This window comes from Haliotis rufescens, unplaced genomic scaffold (genome assembly GCF_023055435.1).
Source record: "Haliotis rufescens isolate VD_foot unplaced genomic scaffold, xgHalRufe1.0.p SCAF_3, whole genome shotgun sequence".
Taxonomy (NCBI): domain Eukaryota; kingdom Metazoa; phylum Mollusca; class Gastropoda; order Lepetellida; family Haliotidae; genus Haliotis; species Haliotis rufescens.
Genome location: NW_025964001.1, coordinates 45235606 through 45256897, shown reverse-complemented (window position 1 = coordinate 45256897; position 21292 = coordinate 45235606). Strand labels below are relative to the sequence as shown.

General features: G+C 40.7%; 1 protein-coding gene across 3 annotated transcripts in view; it reads right to left on the bottom strand.

Moving 5' to 3' along the window:
* LOC124124320 (homeobox protein Meis1-like) overlaps positions 1-21292 on the bottom strand; it is a 111519-nt gene that overhangs the window by 24139 nt on the left and 66088 nt on the right. For all 3 annotated transcript variants that reach the window (XM_046487454.2, XM_046487461.2, XM_046487470.2), the window contains one exon: positions 16680-16756. In XM_046487454.2, coding sequence (XP_046343410.1) covers positions 16680-16756 — 77 coding nt within the window. The remainder of the gene's footprint in view (positions 1-16679; positions 16757-21292) is intronic.

Below are 21292 nucleotides of genomic sequence, written 5' to 3'. Positions count from 1 at the left end.
GCTACCATAATGGCCTTGAGTTGGCAGAACATCTTTAAGCTTTCAACTGATTGACTGAATAAATGCTACATTTTATCTGAAGAGATGAGGATAAATTCCCATCATGCTAAGGAGTGTCCGGCTGTTCCTTGTAATATACCTCACATCAGTGACCCATTGGTCACACTCTACCTTGCGGCTCCCCCAGTGACACAACGCAGGACCCAGTCAGGGGGAAAATTGCTACCTGTTTTCCTAACAAGAGACGCCAGGCCATTCAACAGTACTGGCACCCAAATTCTCTAGAAAATGTGTTGCTTAATGACAGATTCGCGTGATTCTCTACGATCAGACAAAAATACACATCATGTTGACCCTCGACCTCTATTTTTTTCCTCCCTCCGATGAGGAGATTTCTACAGCAATTGCTTCAACGCTGTGTGAAAATTACCCAGGCTGACCTGGGCTTGGCCGAAAACAGAGGTAGCATTTGCTGCGACCAGCTTTCAAGTATTAGGATAATTGGCCGAGTTGTGCATGAAGCCAAACAGTCGAATATAGAAGTTAAATGAAAGAATTTCCTTTATCGATAAGGCCTCCTGCAAGCCATCATACACAGCCTGACTGCCTCTCTCCGCTCGAGTGCCCCTTAGGAAATTTCCTGATCCTGTCCAATCTAGGTAAGGCCCCTCATCTTCAATAATCCTCATCGCAACATAAATGCTTCAACAAAGGAGACCCATTTCTTAAAGCCATTTTTCTCAATTGTCCTAGGAACAGATGAGGCAACCTCTATGGACCTTTCAAATCAAGACCAAAGATTTACTTTTCATTTCTTGACCAATCCTATTTGTCCAAAACACCCAGTACAATGACCAAGTATTCTCCAGCATCAAATCTTGTGGCAAACGAGCTGTGCACAAGCCCTACTGCTGGCCAGTGGTGTCGGACAAACACTGCACTGGGTACATTACACCCCACTTCCATACCATAAACCCTTTCACCTAAGATCCCCTCAACAAATTACTCCTTTCATAAAGGATTATTTAATTTTCCTCATTTTCCATTATTCGAAGCCCCTTCAGGGGGTCAGAGAACTCCCCTGGCCATTTCACCCACAGAAATGGATCAGTGAGCCGTATGTAAAATTTAATCTCATGCCGACTTTTAAAATGATATTTGTTGCAAAAGGTCATGAAGGCAACAACACATGACATGTCTTCCTATTTGGGCACTATATTTAGAAGTGTTTTTTAATAAACATAATGACAATACTTTGCTTTTTTCAGAATACATCATCTAGGCTGTAATAGCAACACACAGAAATGGTCCCAACCCCCCCCCACCCCTACACAAGAGTATACTTATGATGACTTGTTCATGTCACCTCTAAGTGCTCCCTTTACACTAAGTTTTCAACTAACTGAATATACTTCCATCAATATAAGAAGCTTAAAAGAGGTCATGTGTCATATTTTCTTTCGAGCATCTTGTGCATGAAGACGAGATAATGTAGTGTTTACACAGAATCCAAAGAACTGATGCAGAATACCTATAACAGTATGTATGATGACATGCCCGATTTAAAGCAGTACACCGGAGAGACTTTAGAAACATATAATCACTATTGTAAATGATCAGATATTAATCTGGGCTGTTTCTCCTGTCACAGCTGTATGTAATGAGAGATTAGATATTGAGCATACAATTTCACGCCCTTTTTTAACTGGAAAAATTATCGTTTATTCAAAAGAACAATTCTCAATTACCCATTTTTCCACATCTGTTGCCAGTGAAAATTGCTTTTTGGTAAATTTGAAAAAAAATTCCCTTGTAATCGGAACTGTTGCCTGGCGATATGAAATGTACGTCTATTGATTACGTTTCAGAATTTTCATGACTCCCTTTAATTCAATATCATCAATTTTTCAAAACATAGGAGACTACAAGTCTAAGACTTAGCCAAATGAATGGATTAATCAATTCGTGGGAAGCGAAGGGATGAACAACTCGTCGGCACTGTTTCGTACCAAGATGCGATTTGCCTCCTTAAAATGAGATTTCAAACACATTGGGTCAGCCCTTGGTATCTTTCCTGTCATAAAAGAAAATAAGCATGACGAATATGTGGTAATATGATTTCAAATAATAACAGTTGCTCGCTCCCTATGATTGCTGGTTCGATTTAGGATTTTTAAACATTTTTTATTATTACAAACCTGGAATTATAACAAACAAATCCCCCGATTTACACAGAATGATAAGTTATTAAATGTTATTTTTGAAGTCACCACAAAATGAAATTACTGAACTGCATACAATATTCCTTCTTTTGGCTGGTAAAGTTTCTATGACGTTTCATCGTCTACGAATCCGGACAAAACATCATATGAACTACTTCGATATTGATTCATATTGAAATGTACAAGAGGACATGTGATGGATTTCTCAGACCAAAGGTCATGTAGTGCAAAATCACATTTTTCTTCAATTACACATTTCTTACTCAGATTTGAAATGATCCGTTCTTACTGTACTCATTATATCCTTTCAAAAAATCCAGGCGACATCTTGGTTGGAGCACATTGTAATAATCAAATTATGAGTCCAATTACTGTAGCAAAATTTTCACATCTCTAACGATAATAATCCATTTAGCACAATGAGTTTTTTCTTCTTAGATTGACCATCTTATCACATAATGCTCAAAATATGATTCGTACTACATGAAAATTCATAATTGGGTGTCCGAATCGGTTACATATATTTAGCAAAGCTAATGCCGGATACAGATACGACTTTTGGGAAAATCTGCAAAATTTCTGTCTGTCCCAATTACTGATATTATCCATTTCCTGGTTTACTGTCATCTCAGGCTGGATGAACAGCACATGAAATTCAAATCGGGGAGGAAAAGGGAGGAGAAAATAAGCCACACTTGCCCGATATCAGTGATCATGTATGTAGAATAATGTGGCAATATGAGGGGCTAATATACAATTGTGTATTAAACAGGTCTTATCTTGCGATGTAGGGACTGGTTATAGCTCTTAACTGGGGCGTCCATCCCAAACTATCATTAGGCATTGTATCGAAGGAATAGACAGCTTAGCTACGGATTAGAAGATAATGGGCGAAAATGCAAAGGGGCCGTCTTGAAATCTGTGGCCAAATGCTAATTGTCTAACTTCTCCGTCCCAAACATGCCGCCATAATGGGTCCGATAAAGTACCATTGTCTGATCAGCGGCTTGTGTGGCGAATGGCTTAATACGGAAATCTCATTAGATGGAGCGGGATTGCGCCCTGTACGCTTCAAACAAAGAAGGTATCACATTAGACAGTTGGTACAGTTATATTCTGAAATTCTGTTCTAGTGTTCGTAATGGTATTAAAGCTACAGTGTCATCTAGGCTAGCGGAACCGTCGCAGCAAATGTGCACTTTTCTTGACAACACTGGCATATAATCGGGAAATGTATTCACACAGAGTCGACAAGGAGACAACGACTGAATACCAAAGTGCGGAAGAACATGGAAAAAGGAGAAACGACAAAACCTGAAGCAGCATGGTAGCTAAACCTGGGTTTGATACACTCTCTTATCATACTGCCTCCAGGCCGACTTCAATCTCCAGACAGGGAAAGATTCACCACAATTTTCCACCATTAGCTCATAATATCAAATCCATAATTGTAATCGGATATATGTTGATTCCAAGTCTTCAATGAGGCCAGCGTCATGCTCCAACCCGTCTCAATAGCCTAGACAATTTCAATTTAGTTCGACCCGAATCTCCATGCCGATTCGCCGGCCAGTATGCAGAAAACGTAAATATGATACAAAAACAAATGCAGATAAAATGGAGGCCGTCCAGGAGAGAGGTTGACTGTGGAGACAGATGAATAGTCCTGCCGTGGGCCTGTATTGCTCAGGTGGTGTGTGGTCGGTCGGTCGGCTGGTCGCAATCCGTGGACCATGCAGGCCCAAATCAAGTAATCAATTTCCCTACACAGTCTCGCTATTCTGTTTTTTTGTCAATGAAGTGTGAGTATATGGCACAGTGGTCCGCTAGCCGACATGCGATGCTGATACATAATGCATAAGGGTTCTTCTACTTTAGAGCGGCGAGCTAATAGCTCGTACGGATTAGAAAGTAAATATTTGCAGAGGAGCTAGCTAGAGGCGGGAAGAAGAATTTATTGCCGTATTTCAAAGAGCATTCAACACGCATCTCCCTAACTAGTCTAATTACCATATAAAGGCTCAAAATAATAGAGAAGAAAAATATCGAGATTTTTTTTTAACCAGTGACACATGGTGTTTTCTGTTTGATAAGGCGAACAACTAGGCCTGTGTTCTGCATTGGGTCAAATACAACCCTGATTGGCATAGCGGGATCTGGCACATTAGCTATCTATCAATGAGATACCACTATACATGCAGTTCACACACATCAATAGCCCAGTTTATGTCCCAGAGGCGCCAACCAACCATGGAAAATTTTCTTTGCAAACTTGCTTGACATTGTGACACAAGTTTTCTGGAGTGGAATTGTAAGCACAATTGCCCACATAATGGAACTAGTGTCATTGCGAAATCTACCACACAGTCAAACATTTAGTGGTGTTGAAAAAAGTGCTGCCTTTTGAACCCACTATGAAGTCGCAGTATGAACTAGCCTATTTAAATAAAGCGTGATCATGTGATAAGCTGCTCATGTAAACAAACAGCAAAGCAGATTGCTTATAACATAAATCTTCTCTTCTAAACATAGACTTGGTAATTCTTTGTATAATCTTGTCTATTCATCAAACTGCATAACGGGGAAAAATCTATGACAAGAACATTGAAATAAACATGAAAATATACCCTCCCGTGGAGGGGGCAATAATTAGCATTTCACTTCACGGAAAATTAATCAGTGAAATCAGCACATGATGAGTGAAATTGGCAAGTTGAAATCGCTGCCATACACTACAGTGAGGCAGTGGCCCATTAAGGATCTGCTATGTCATAGTGTTGTAATTGACAACACTCAACTCTGCTGTTGACATTGCCTTATCTATTTACTTTACATGACTTTCATTTGTCACACGCTTCAAGCATCTAACTCATGCTTGGAGTCAAAAGAATTCAAATTACCCATTTATGAAAATTTACTGAAATGTGCAACACATATTGACAGAATTGAAGTGTTATGGAATATTCAACACTAAACATGAAATCAACGACCTAGAAACAATATTTGAAAATGATTTGCTCAAAGAACCCTAAACAAGCAGATTACTTAAATGTTCCTCATCAAACATAAATAAGATAATTAACACTGCCTGAAATACTTTAATAAACCCAGACAAACAGATCACTACAATTAGCCAACAGTGGATATACAGCAAGTATATATTAAGTATAAAGTTCCATTAAATGGCTGGGTATAATCCAGACTGAAATGCTGCAACAAGCTGTAGGGTTAGTGCTATCGACGACGCCTGAGTACCATAAAACGTCTATTTCTACGCCGATCCCCACTGTCTTTCTCCTCCCAGGCATGTTAGCGACACACGCCATTGAAACGAACTAATGGGACTGTTTTTCAATCAGCATGATCACTATTACTCAATAACAAGGACGTAAACCAACGGAGATAACTTAAATACTAGCTTGGGATCGTTGTGTCAATTTTGTGTGATTTGATAAAAGACAATCACCAATATCAGCGTGGACTGAAAGCCTAAACTACCTCAAGGAAGCTCTGATATAAAGATGATATCTTTTATAATACTCTGATTATCAATAGCATCCTTGAACACAACTAGAGTAATACTTGCTTTCTGCCTCCGAGTATTCTTTCTTGTCACAAGCACAACTTAAGAAAATTAGCTTAATAGCGAGCCTGAGGCATGTAAGCAAGGACTGCAGCCTCCATTATATTGTGGGGCAGCTCTTTGCTGTCTGCTTGTTAGATGGCAAGGCAACTGTGTACACGACACACAGAGAGAAAACCATAGTAATACCTTGTATCTACTCCTTATTGTTTATATGATTTACTTGTGGGAGGATTGTTAAATCATGAAAGATAACTAGGGTCTTTTTAAGAGTCGTATGTTATTTGCAATTATGTGTGTGCTTAAATTATCTAACTGAACAGAAAGTTAAAAGACAATGTTTCTTGTAGAAACAGAAAACTTTTTAAGTAGGTAAAACACATTGCAAGATTTTATGAAAAGGATTATGTTTAGGCTGAAATGACGTCATAATTGGATTGCTAGATTTTAGAATGTTACAAATTTGTGTATCCCGTCTGAAAACTTTACCCTCGACTCCTTAAAACCAGCTGTGCTTTTTGGTAAATATTTGACAATTGCGATATGGCGCAGACACATTTATAGTTGTGGTGAAACTGGAAGCTGTAGGTGAAGAGCCATCACAATTACCATAAAAAGGCTCCTTTGGGAGGCTGTAAATCACAGCACAGTCTCCACAAGGATTTAATTCTTCAGGTAAACTGCGATAGTGAGTGTTATGGCAAGGTGAATCATCCCCGTCCTGAATGTAAACAAACACTGGTCACCTATCTGCCAGATATCTACACCGACACAGACTGTGATCTGGCAACTTGCGGAATGTACATCTCTGTGCCGGATATACATACCAGCTCCCTGCACCACGTACATGTACTCAGAAGTATGCAGCAACCACAGACATGTACATGTACTCAGAAGTATGCAGCAACCACAGACATGTCCATGTACTCAGAAGTATGCAGCAACCACAGACATGTCCATGTACTCAGAAGTATGCAGCAACCACAGACATGTCCATGTACTCAGAAGTATGCAGCAACCACAGACATGTCCATGTACTCAGAAGTATGCAGCAACCACACACATGTCCATGTACTCAGAAGTATGCAGCAACCACAGACATGTCCATGTACTCAGAAGTATGCAGCAACCACAGACATGTCCATGTACTCAGAAGTATGCAGCAACCACAGACATGTCCATGTACTCAGAAGTATGCAGCAACCACAGACATGTCCATGTACTCAGAAGTATGCAGCAACCACAGACATGTCCATGTACTCAGAAGTATGCAGCAACCACAGACATGTCCATGTACTCAGAAGTATGCAGCAACCACAGACATGTCCATGTACTCAGAAGTATGCAGCAACCACAGACATGTCCATGTACTCAGAAGTATGCAGCAACCACACACATGTCGATGTACTCAGAAGTATGCAGCAACCACACACATGTCCATGTACTCAGAAGTATGCAGCAACCACACACATGTCCATGTACTCAGAAGTATGCAGCAACCACAGACATGTCCATGTACTCAGAAGTATGCAGCAACCACAGACACGTCCATGTACTCAGAAGTATGCAGCAACCACAGACACGTCCATGTACTCAGAAGTATGCAGCAACCACAGACACGTCCATGTACTCAGAAGTATGCAGCAACCACAGACACGTCCATGTACTCAGAAGTATGCAGCAACCACAGACACGTCCATGTACTCAGAAGTATGCAGCAACCACAGACATGTCCATGTACTCAGAAGTATGCAGCAACCACAGACATGTCCATGTACTCAGAAGTATGCAGCAACCACAGACATGTCCATGTACTCAGAAGTATGCAGCAACCACAGACATGTCCATGTACTCAGAAGTATGCAGCAACCACAGACATGTCCATGTACTCAGAAGTATGCAGCAACCACACACATGTCCATGTACTCAGAAGTATGCAGCAACCACACACATGTCCATGTACTCAGAAGTATGCAGCAACCACAGACACGTCCATGTACTCAGAAGTATGCAGCAACCACACACATGTCCATGTACTCAGAAGTATGCAGCAACCACAGACATGTCCATGTACTCAGAAGTATGCAGCAACCACAGACATGTCCATGTACTCAGAAGTATGCAGCAACCACAGACACGTCCATGTACTCAGAAGTATGCAGCAACCACACACATGTCCATGTACTCAGAAGTATGCAGCAACCACAGACATGTCCATGTACTCAGAAGTATGCAGCAACCACAGACATGTCCATGTACTCAGAAGTATGCAGCAACCACAGACATGTCCATGGGTCCATGTGATGCAGGCAGCCACAGACATGTCCATGTACTCAGAAGTATGCAGCAACCACAGACATGTCCATGTACTCAGAAGTATGCAGCAACCACAGACATGTCCATGGGTCCATGTGATGCAGGCAGCCACAGACATGTCCATGGATCCATGTGATACAGGAACCACAGACATGTCCATGGATCCATGTGATTCAGGCAGCCACAGACATGTCTATGGATCCATGTGATGCAGGAACCACAGACATGTCCATGGATCCATGTGATGCAGGCAGCCACAGACATGTCCATGGATCCATGTGATGCAGGCAGCCACAGACATGTCCATGGGTCCATGTGATGCAGGCAGCCACAGACATGTCCATGGGTCCATGTGATGCTGGCAGCCAAAGACATGTCCATGGGTCCATGTGATACAGGAACCACAGACATGTCCATGGATCCATGTGATTCAGGCAGCCAAGGAAATGTACAAGGGTCCATGTGATACAGGCAACCAGGGAAATGTACAAGGGTCCATGTGATACAGGCAATCAAGGAAATGTACAAGGGTCCATGTGATACCGGCAACCAGGGAAATGTACAAGGGTCCATGTGATACAGGCAACCAGGTAAATGTACAAGGGTCCACGTGATACAGGCAACCATGGAAATGTACAAAGGTCCATGTGATACAGGCAACCAGGGAAATGTACAAGGGTCCATGTGATACAGGCAACCATGGAAATGTACAAGGGTCCATGTGATACAGGCAACCAGGGAAATGTACAAGGGCCAATGTGATACAGGCAACCAAGGAAATGTACAAGGGTCCATGTGATACAGGCAACCAAGGAAGTGTACAAGGGTCAATGTGATACAGGCAACCAGGGAAATGTACAAAGGGTCCACGTGATACAGGCAACCAAGGAAATGTTCAAGGGTCCATGTGATACAGGCAACCAGGGAAATGTACAAGGGTCCATGTGATACAGGCAACCAGGGAAATGTACAAGGGTCATGTGATACAGGCAATCAAGGAAATGTACAAGGGTCCATGTGATACCGGCAACCAGGGAAATGTACAAGGGTCCATGTGATACAGGCAATCAAAGAAATGTACAAGGGTCCATGTGATACAGGCAACCAAGGAAATGTACAAGGGTCCATGTGATACAGGCAACCAGGTAAATGTACAAGGGTCCACGTGATACAGGCAACCATGGAAATGTACAAAGGTCCATGTGATACAGGCAACCAGGGAAATGTACAAGGGTCCATGTGATACAGGCAACCATGGAAATGTACAAGGGTCCATGTGATACAGGAACCACAGACATGTCCATGGATCCATGTGATTCAGGCAGCCACAGACATGTCTATGGATCCATGTGATGCAGGAACCACAGACATGTCCATGGATCCATGTGATGCAGGCAGCCACAGACATGTCCATGGATCCATGTGATGCAGGCAGCCACAGACATGTCCATGGGTCCATGTGATGCAGGCAGCCACAGACATGTCCATGGGTCCATGTGATGCTGGCAGCCAAAGACATGTCCATGGGTCCATGTGATACAGGAACCACAGACATGTCCATGGATCCATGTGATTCAGGCAGCCAAGGAAATGTACAAGGGTCCATGTGATACAGGCAACCAGGGAAATGTACAAGGGTCCATGTGATACAGGCAATCAAGGAAATGTACAAGGGTCCATGTGATACCGGCAACCAGGGAAATGTACAAGGGTCCATGTGATACAGGCAACCAGGTAAATGTACAAGGGTCCACGTGATACAGGCAACCATGGAAATGTACAAAGGTCCATGTGATACAGGCAACCAGGGAAATGTACAAGGGTCCATGTGATACAGGCAACCATGGAAATGTACAAGGGTCCATGTGATACAGGCAACCAGGGAAATGTACAAGGGCCAATGTGATACAGGCAACCAAGGAAATGTACAAGGGTCCATGTGATACAGGCAACCAAGGAAGTGTACAAGGGTCAATGTGATACAGGCAACCAGGGAAATGTACAAAGGGTCCACGTGATACAGGCAACCAAGGAAATGTTCAAGGGTCCATGTGATACAGGCAACCAGGGAAATGTACAAGGGTCCATGTGATACAGGCAACCAGGGAAATGTACAAGGGTCATGTGATACAGGCAATCAAGGAAATGTACAAGGGTCCATGTGATACCGGCAACCAGGGAAATGTACAAGGGTCCATGTGATACAGGCAATCAAAGAAATGTACAAGGGTCCATGTGATACAGGCAACCAAGGAAATGTACAAGGGTCCATGTGATACAGGCAACCAGGTAAATGTACAAGGGTCCACGTGATACAGGCAACCATGGAAATGTACAAAGGTCCATGTGATACAGGCAACCAGGGAAATGTACAAGGGTCCATGTGATACAGGCAACCATGGAAATGTACAAGGGTCCATGTGATACAGGCAACCATGGAAATGTACAAGGGCCAATGTGATACAGGCAACCAAGGAAATGTACAAGGGTCCATGTGATACAGGCAACCAAGGAAGTGTACAAGGGTCAATGTGATACAGGCAACCAGGGAAATGTACAAAGGGTCCACGTGATACAGGCAACCAAGGAAATGTACAAGGGTCCATGTGATACAGGCAACCAGGGAAATGTACAAGGGTCCATGTGATACAGGCAACCAGGGAAATGTACAAGGGTCCATGTGATACAGGCAACCAGGGAAATGTACAAGGGTCCATGTGATACAGGCAACCAGGGAAATGTACAAGGGTCCATGTGATACAGGCAACCAGGGAAATGTACAAGGGTCCATGTGATACAGGCAACCAGGGAAATGTACAAGGGTCCATGTGATACAGGCAACATTTCTAGTTTGCAACATTTTGTGTGAATCTGTTGAGATTAAGTGTGAAACCCCTATAGACATGTAAACTGTCAAAAGTCACTCATTTCTGCAATATCCGCAACAGACAAGTTTTTGTTTGCAAGTAAAGACACCAACTGAAGATGATGAAAATGATGATGGTAAATCCCCAGATGCTGCCGTACCTACCCAGAAAGGTAGAGGAGGTAGAGGAGGGAGGCGAGAGGAGGGGACTGTATTCCGAATCGCTTGTCTAGACTCCCAATTATTTCTCAGTGAAGCGATATGCTTGCAGTTGGCTCCAGTTAATGCGTTATTTCACACAAAGGTGCCCACAGAAGATGAGACCTCTCAGCCGTGGTCAAAAAACCCAGCTCTTTTCGATAAACCATTTTTGTTCCCCATGTAATTATTGAATTTATTATCTGCTTCATTTCACAGCAATATTCTATACACCAAGACATTCTTCCTTGGCCGATATGAAACATGAGCAGCTTCTCTTGTTAATAATCAGCCAAAGATTGACAAGGATGGTGCGAAAAATGGGGCAGAGGGGTAAAAATATCCCAAATCCTGAGAGAGATGGGAGCCCATTAATAATGACCCTTTAACCCAAAATATGAAGGCTAATTTTTGGCTCACCAGATGTTGCCCTTTTTCTAGTGCTTCTCCAAGGTGTGTAGTTTGGTTCCAAGTCATAATTGTAAACACTTTCTTACTTATGCTGCCTATTCTAATCTAATGCGATGTCATTTAAGGTAAGAACTGGTGATAAACATTTGGAAACTATCTTACCAGTAATTAACTCCTCGATAGCAGCAATGAGCTCTCCACTTGGAGTTACCTATGTGTCTTTTAAGCACTACAGGCAGGGAGAAGTGATGGGTAGGCCATAATTGAAATAAATATATGTAAGTCAGCATGGCTTCCCCACACCATTAGTTTAAGCAAGGGCGAGGTACAGGAGGACCTCCTGAGGAAAAATTGTAAGTCTGTGACAAACGATTCTCTAGAGGAGATTTAATTGTCTTTCACCCAGTTGCAAGTTGGACCTCTCACTTGTACTTAACCCCCTTGATCAGGAAGAATTAGCCCCTCTTGTTCCAGCCACGCAGACAGTCTTAACACTCCAAGAGTTTTCAAAATCCACAGGGTGTTGTGAGGTTGCATGTGAAACGAAAATCGAATCAATCTAACTGCTTATTGGAGCCTTTACCAGGCCTGCTCCCCATAATGCATGGTGATAAGATAAGATAAGTAAACGCAGAGCTTTGCCACCTAGCAGCGTGCCGGCCAGTCCGGGCCAGCCAACATTTCATCACATGAGCTGAAGGACAGGGCTTTATCTGGAGTAGAGAAACTAGCTCATAAACTGCATTTTAAGTTTTCACGATTCAATAAATGAAATTTAGGAGTGGTTGCTGGGAGAACTGACGATAACTTTTATGACCTTTAAAACATATCATGTATATTAGTGTGTAAAGGAGAGTTTCCTCCTTAAATTCAATAAAGCATGTTGTGGCCATGCTGTTAGCTGTGGAGACATGATAGTGCCATTTCCATGACTGTCTGTTAGTTGACATTTCACAGCAATGTTTGAAAGTCCATTAAAATACAGTTAAATGAATAAAGTGAGACTTAGAATGAAGGATTTGTGATAAATGGCAGAGAAAGTAACTGGATGATTTCGACTTGATACATGTAATAGAAATGAACTGTGCATCAGGGTGGGTGGCTAGGTGATGGGGTAGAAGGGTGTGAAGGGTGGGGTCCTACATGAAGATAATTGAGGTATCAACTCATGAATAAATAGGTCAAGACCCTAATGGACACACAAATTGTAGAGGAATGTGAAACTGACCCAATCGCCTGGAGATATGTACCAAAAAACAGTGCTGATATCGACAAAGATATACTGGGGAAATACAACCCTTCCAGCGAAATTGACATACATTCCGTGAGACCAGCTTTATCTAAATGATTCCGTTTTGGCGAAAAGATGCATTTTGATAGAGGACCCCTCCGAATTGGCAACGGGCTACCCAGATGCTCACAAAAGACGAAGCCCGAAGCAATCTTTCCACCCGGGCGCGCAGCATTGTTAGTTCCTTCAATGAATTCACAGCTAACAAAGCCTAAACTGGCTGATGCTCTTTTTTTTGTGATTTTGCCGTCATCCATTGTGAGTGTTCCTCATTTGAGAGAGCGAGCTTGCTGCTCCGATGGTGGGGCACTATTAGAAGATACAGGGATCGCAGATATAAGCTAAGATAGTCTTCATATTCACCTCCCTATGCTATGCTTACACGGTGGCGAGCCAAGCAGAAAAGAGTGCTGGTCTATGTGAAGGGTCAAAATTGCTTGGTTAGCCTGCTTTCTTTTCTTGTAAGAACCTCAATTTTAAAACTTTTAAAAGTCCTTCTACACACAAGATGATTCTTTTGTCCACCTACATAACTCGAAATGGAGATTCTTATCAGTTAACAGCTATCAGCATTGTGACAGAAAAGGCTGAAACATACATCATCACTAACATGTATAACATGCAAATGACGGGCGACACTGCATGTCGGTGCAGTGATGTCAATTTTAAGTGAAATTTACATGGACTGATAATATCAAAATTCAAGGACAATATAAAACTTGAAACTGAACATGAACCATTTTTTTTGCTACATTTGAAATTCCCCTTAAGTCAAGTATACCTAATCTCGCATAATTTGTCTCCCTTGAATGCAATCTCTTGGCCTGTTAGTCGACGAGAGTAAATGCCAACAAAGAGTGCCAAAATCATAATGGCCACTGTAGCCAGTAAGATAATTTCCCCCTCTTCAGATACACCATAAACATTCCTGAAATTCCACAGTAAAAGAACTCACTGTTTCCTAGAGATAATGTAGACAGACCCCTGTTTACATACAACCAATATTTCCACAAATTATTTCATAACATGCAATAAACTCTGATTTTATCAAAAACAAAAAGTAATTCATTATTTTTTTCATAAATCTCGTAGATAAATATTTCCTGATAACTTCTGTCATATACAGAGATGTCAATTTCAGAATCAATTTTGAGAAATGTGCATCATAACAACAAAAGTGTATGTGTGAAATTGACAATGTAAATATACCGTAACACACTTGTACTGCTCCCTTGCAAGGAGAATCTACAGTGCAATAAACAATCCTTAGAAGATTGGCTGTAATTGAAATGTTAGACCAATGATTTGCAGCAAGGCAAATTCCCTGTGCCAGGTTTGGTTCAAAGACTAACAAACCCGGTGGGGTTCCAGTGGCTACACAGTTAAAAGAGTTATGCCAAAATATTTTGACCTTGTCAATTGCACTGTGGAAGAAATGCTCAAGGGGTATTTCTCCAGAAAGCCAAAGACATGAACGACAGACTTGAGCAGGCAGTATTCAACACAAATCTCAATTGGCTTGCTCTCATATGGGAGCCTCGCCAACTTAACTGCCACGTGTACGAAGCATTGGCAATAATTACCCTGTAGATAACAATCCCAAGAAACACACCTTCCAACTAGTTTTTCCTTCTAGCTTAATTCCCCCAAATTAATACTGGCATGTTATTTATTGGAGATTTTCATTATGCCACTAAAAACTTACAGTGTCTGTTTTACTTGAAATGATGACTAAATCTAGACCATGCTGTTGTTATAACCTGCTACTGAGATCATTAACTGATGCATCATTTAGAAATATGTTTCAACTAGATAGAAATGATTTGTCAAACTGGCCAGTAAGTCTCATTTCAGTCCTACAAAGCAAACACTGCAATCCATGGAAAGAGCATTGGTGACAATTAACCCTGATCCCTAGCGAGAGTGATTGACAGCTACCTACATCAAATATATCACAGTAAATCTGGGTGATCCCGATAAGCCTGACAAGGTATCCCTGGATCTCCACTGAAACAGAACTACAGCCATCTCCTACACACTGGCGCTTGCCATCATACTGCACAAATTAATCAAATCCTACAACTAAACCATCTTAATAAGCCAAATTAACACATGCTGATGTGAAATATACATTCTAATTTATGAAATTGACAACTTCCTGAAACTGACATCTCAAACCATGAAATGAACAGGCCTCAAAGTGACATCCCACATCTTTGAAATTATGTACTAAATGAACCAGGAGTTCCGGAACCTGACATGTAGCACATTAAAGTACCGTGCTTGGTCCTCCACATCGCAAGTTACGTGTACCTAATCGCTGTCAACCACGTCAACCTTTGTACCTTTCAACATGTGTCACTCTGGCTTGACCTCTGCTTACCTGAATTTCCATTGGAGATACTACCTAGTCAAATTAGAGCACAGTATCGCGTGTGCAGTCATTGTGTAACACAGATTTGTGCTCGTGAGGATTTCGTGATAACCCGAGTACCAATCGTACTTGATGGCGTTTATCATTTCCTGAGTATTGTGGGCAAGAGGGATGTCCTTGCTCCCCCGCCAAGTCACCTATCAACACATTTGTGATAAAATATCACTTGACAAGATTTAAGAAATCTACACCTGCATAATCTCGTCCGGGGCATATTATTGTGTACAAACAGTATTTGTATTGCTTGCTTAAATAGAAAGCATGCTCCTTGCTTGAATTGTATCTTGCTTTTATCACTGGGAAATATTTCAAACTGTAATTATATTTACCTTTGACCCTAAGCACCTTCCTGAATTAACCTTTGACCCTTACCAACCTGATTAGACCCTCACAGTACAACAAAAGCCTTGGTGGAATTTAGATCATGGACAAATAAGTTTGTGTAGAACAATAACCTGCTTGTGTATAAATAATATCCTAATTTGATATATGCAGTGATAAAATATTTGCAAGCTGGCAAGTCAAAACTAATGGCAATCTTACAAGGCTATCATAATGCAATGTTGAGCTACTTTTGCAGGGACAATTAACCCTCTTATTCCAAGGTCAGCTCGGGAACTGATCACATGACCATCTTGACTTAAAACCTCCCCCCAATCCTCCTACCCCTCATCATGTACCTGATATTAAATGGACTTGTCGAAAACCCATCTGTAAATTATAAATCCAAAATGTTGGGCATATTAAGCCGATTGGTTACGAGACGTTGTAATATTTTATATCCTCATAAAATACCACCACCCAATCACCGATCAACAAGCACAAATATACCTGCTACACAAACACAAGGAAGCCACTACATATTTCCCCAAGAGGATTACGAGAATGTAAGTTTGTGACTTAATGGTGGGGGAACAGTAGGGACAGGGGAGATAACTAGTAAAGGTTCTACATTTTTTCCTCAAAAAGACAAAGTTGGACTGAAAAAGTCCCTCTTAAAAACATCCCCCTTAATCAGTTGAGGCGGTCATGTAGCAGACATGGTCTCAAATTCCTGCAGGAAGATATGACAAGCCAGTAAACCGGCATCCATTTTTATATGTCCATTATCTTGGTGGATTGTAAAACTGCGTAACTCTAATTAGACAAATGGAGCCACAGACTTGGCCTCTCTCTCAAGTAGTTCGTCTAGCGGGGAGAATATAGTCGTCCACCTCATTAGTGGGGCTTCACCTTGCAGTGGTGACATCATTGAGATGATTTGGAGGGGCTCGTAGCTTTTCCGTGCCCCAAAGAATCTCCAAGAATGGTCTTAAAGTTGAGGGAAGTCTGGGGAAGGTCGCTTCGAGGGCACTTACCAATTGTTTACTTGTAGTATCGTCAGACCAGTGTCTTGAGCTAGCTGCTTCTTCTGTTCTTCTGAAGGGTAGGGATGCTGCAACCAAAAGATGCCACGTCATTAACGCAGTCAAAATAAACCTGCGTTTACCCACTTGCTATTTAATTGAGTAACGTTCTCGTACCTCGGAAAATATTTGTTTGATTTGGGGAAGGCTCTTAAACTGTGAACTGAAATCTTCCTTGGGAGTGAGTTCACATAACAAAATGTGTTTAGAAAGGATATATTTCAGTGTGGACCACAAGCCGATTAAACTCAAGATAAGTAATATGTTCAGGCTCTATCAGGGCTGGACCATCTGGAATATATTTATAGATTATATTTTCAATTGTAGACAAAAAGGGGACTGAGGAATGATACATCTTTGTTCATTTGTGACCTCATGTTACTGGAAATATTGAAATACTCTATCTCAGAATATACAGCGAATAAACAGGATTTAGATTTCATTGCACTCACATAATGCAATAAATATGCTTGAATAAATACACATATAAAATCATAAAACTCTACTTAAATGTTAACATCTACTTAACGGCATTTAACTACACAGAAGACGCATACTGTTAGATGGTGTTTTATTACATGATTCACAAACAAAACTTGACAACATTTACAGTTGCACAAAAGCTGAAAAATAACCTATAAACTAATTCAAGCATTTCAAAACTGGATCCAATTTCTTGCCATATAGTGACATTAGGATACCATGTAAAATATTTTTACAATTTGGGTGTAATGTCAACTCATTAAGAATGGCCATTTCGTATATCCTTGAAACTGTCCTACAATAAGGTGTTAAATGCCAGTGGGGTGTGATGGTGCACAAACAATATACCAACGTGATTATGGACCAAGTCGTAATAGCAGTGAAAGGTCATGTGGCAGTTTGCTAAAATTACAACCACGGGCCATCAAGCACTTCCAGCAACCCTGGACAGGAAACACAGGGACTCTGTGGGGTTGATTTGGGAGATAGGGGGGTGGCGAGGGGGGTGGCCAAATGTCACGTCCCTTTTTACTCCCATCTCGTTAAACATTTTAAAGATGAAAACAATGCAGTATCTTGCTCTGACTCAGGGTCAGACTTCCATTGTTGTGATGACTTGAGACCTCAATTTTCGCCAAAGTTTTGTCGGCCAGTCAGATCAAGCCTAGCTGACAGAAATGATCAAGTCTCGCGGGATTTTGGGAGTGACATGATTTCCAATCAGATTTTTTTGCTCATTACAACCGAGAAGGAGGTCAAGACCATCATAATCAATTCACAATTTTTCTCTTTTGCATATTCGTTATTCTATGTTTGAGAAAACGATTATCATAACATGATTATCATTTCCATATTGAATCCCCCCCCAACTGCAGCGACACAGCTAAAGCTATGACCTTACAAAATATGTTTCCATTAAAACATTCAATATCAAAAGATATTTTTGGAAAGTTTTCAAAAAAGGCTGTGAAACTAAATAAATGTTATTCAAACATTAAAGAAAATAGTCTGGATTTAAAAAATAACAAATACAGAATGGTAAACAAGTTGGTTTTTATCCAAACATCGTTGGAAACTGGATACAGATTTTCTGATTTTCTGTGTATACTTAGACCACACTGAGCACAATTCTGCAAAACATGGCTATTCAACTTTCATTGTGGTACTTTCCTAATTCAGTTACCTCGGCGACATTGACCCTACTATGCACACAAAGGGTAAATACCCCATGTTTTGACAATTTATAGAGGCGGGACCGCCCAATCACAAAGTCAGTTGCATTGTGTACTTTGCCAACTAAGGCAAACATCGCCCACGATAGGGGAGCCCGAGATCTGCTTATGCACTGAGGATTACTGAGATCTTATTTCCTTTGTAACATTGAGTTGATACTTCTGTAGACTTCTCACTTTACTAAAAAGCATTATGAATAATCTGAAATTAATGCAATAATTCTGTATCTTAAAATGATAAATGTTACTTGTGTATTTCATGATTGTCTGACTTAATAGTAAAAACCTAAGCAATTTGATTAGTGATTGGAGCATAGCCTGATAGAAAATATTCAAGGAAGTGATGTATGTTTCTAATCTCACTTGCGCCTGTCAAGATCACTGATAATATTATTGTCATATTATGTGTCTAAGATGGCCCAGACAAATTTTGTTTATTCGTGATAATTATGATGTCTGGGAATATTATTTATTTTTAGTAATTTGGCAATATTATATGTGTGTTTATCTTTCTGGATTGTGACCAAACTTCTTATCATGGGAAAGAAGTGATCTAGTCTCTCCTTAATATAAGCTGTCACACAATAGTGAAACTAGCACCACCGAAATTAACATGACATTTACATCCAGTCACAAACTTTCAAGATATGTGCAAAGTATAACACTTATAAACAAAGAAAACAGCCTAAAAATACCCTACGTCATATTTCAACTCTATAATCTACCCTGGCACCGTTGTATATTTGGATCTCTGGCTAAAAATACATTTTGGCAGAGAACAATTTTCCTTCACTCCAGAAATCGGCAACAGACAACAACGATGGACAACCATTTCTCTTCATTACAGACAACTAAGGTTTTCCTTCAGCATGATGTAAATAGAGTTAATTTAAGTTGGCCAAATACATGTTTAAACCACTGAATCAAGCTTGTCTGAAACACAACCAGGAACAGACAATAGAAAGTACTTGCAACCTAACATACTGATGTTGGGAGTAGAAAAACTAAACTAATTATCTTGGACGGCTAACCTGTATAAAAATCAAATTGTAACATTTGTTCAAAATATTTAAAATAAAAAAAAGCCAACTAACATAATTGTAGAAACGAAAAATTTCCCCAAGCTAACAAACAGGTGTTGGGAAATTAGCAGATATCACTTTCTCAAAATAATATGTGGTTATTTTCCGGAGCATGCATACATTTATTATTGAAACATGACAGGGTTTGAAAAATGTTTTGGTTACGAGTGTCAATTTCTTGTCAATTAGCAATTAACAACATTCCAGAGGTGAGTCTGATGATACCTAGTGTTTAATCTACATCACCTAACACAATTCAGCCGCCATTGTTTCCACGCTCGCACAAATCCAATATACTCGGGCTATATTTCAGAGTTGTTTTAACAGCTACACAAAAAACACAATATGTCTGAAAATAGTATTTGCAGTAACATAAAACATTATCTATCTAAATCCCTCCTAAAATACTTCCTTAAATCAGATAGAAGGTACGATGAAATAAAAATGTTTCCTTTTTTAAAAAGAGTTAAGTCTGTTTATTTTCAGCCGAATTTCTAGGTCATTGCCACAGTTTTCTAACTGAGCTGTGAGCTGTAGAAAATAACTGGTGCCAAGACCCATCTTGGCTCATCATGCTACTCAGTGGGGTATTAAACAGTAGACGGAATTAAATGGATGTTTTTAAGCCATTGAGAAATATCACTTATATGTACAACTGTGAAGCTATGGAGACGAGCATTTACGTTTATTTGAAATATAATTAAAGGATCTTGGAGACTGTAGATAGTAATTTTATATCAAAACCGTCATGAACCAAAATAGAAATGATCTGTCATAATGACATCTCATCAATTAGGGCGATGGCATTCACATATTTACCTCCATCAAAGAACTACTGACAAGCCAGGTATCTGGGTCTCCATGTTCAAACTTATTTCAGAAAGTGACATAGGTTGACCACTAGTGATTGAACAACATTAAGCATTAAATAATTATTGAAATGAACCACAATTACTGAAAGTCTCTCTAAGGGGGAGATGCTCTCATTGCATCTGTCCAAACAATGAGTGTGTTCCCCAGCTGAAGGAAGGGATGTTTGTTTGGTCAGGGGAGATGGACATGGACACTTGGGGTGGTGAGTGACTGACACAACAGCTACTGGGACACAACCCCCAGCTGAGCCCCCCCAGGACACAATGTACTTGCCACCCCTGTAATCAGTCGGATCCACCCCCAGCCCCTGGCCCACTGGGGGCTAGCTACTTTGGAGATTCCCCTTCCTAGGCTGTGGATGTGGTCTCTCGTTGATATACTCTGGAGTACTTGATCAACGAAACAGACAGCATCTTGAAATAGGTTACACGAAATTGACGCAAAGTCTGGGTATGATTTAATAATATGAAAATTATTAAAACAAAGGATAAATACTAGATTGATGCAAGATTTGTTTCTAACCTGATTAGATTTCTCATAGACAAAAAAGAAGGTCATCTAGCTATTGAAACCAATTCCAAATTCAATATAGCACAGCTAACTGGCATCATTGTCTTCATATGTCAATCAGTCACATTCAATCTGCATATTTAATTCCAAACACAACCTAGATTTGAAATTAGATCTAGAAAATTGCAGTTTCTCCTTTCATAGCCTGTGAAGTGTAATTGTAGGATAGTGATCCGATGATCGGCTGCCCAGTGTCCAGCGAGTGGACAATAGGGGCGGGTGGCTGGTCATCAATTAGGGAGCACTGAGGGGGACAAAGGGATGACACTTGTATTGAGTGGACACACTAGTGGACACTGGGTAGCCACAGTCCACTACATTTACC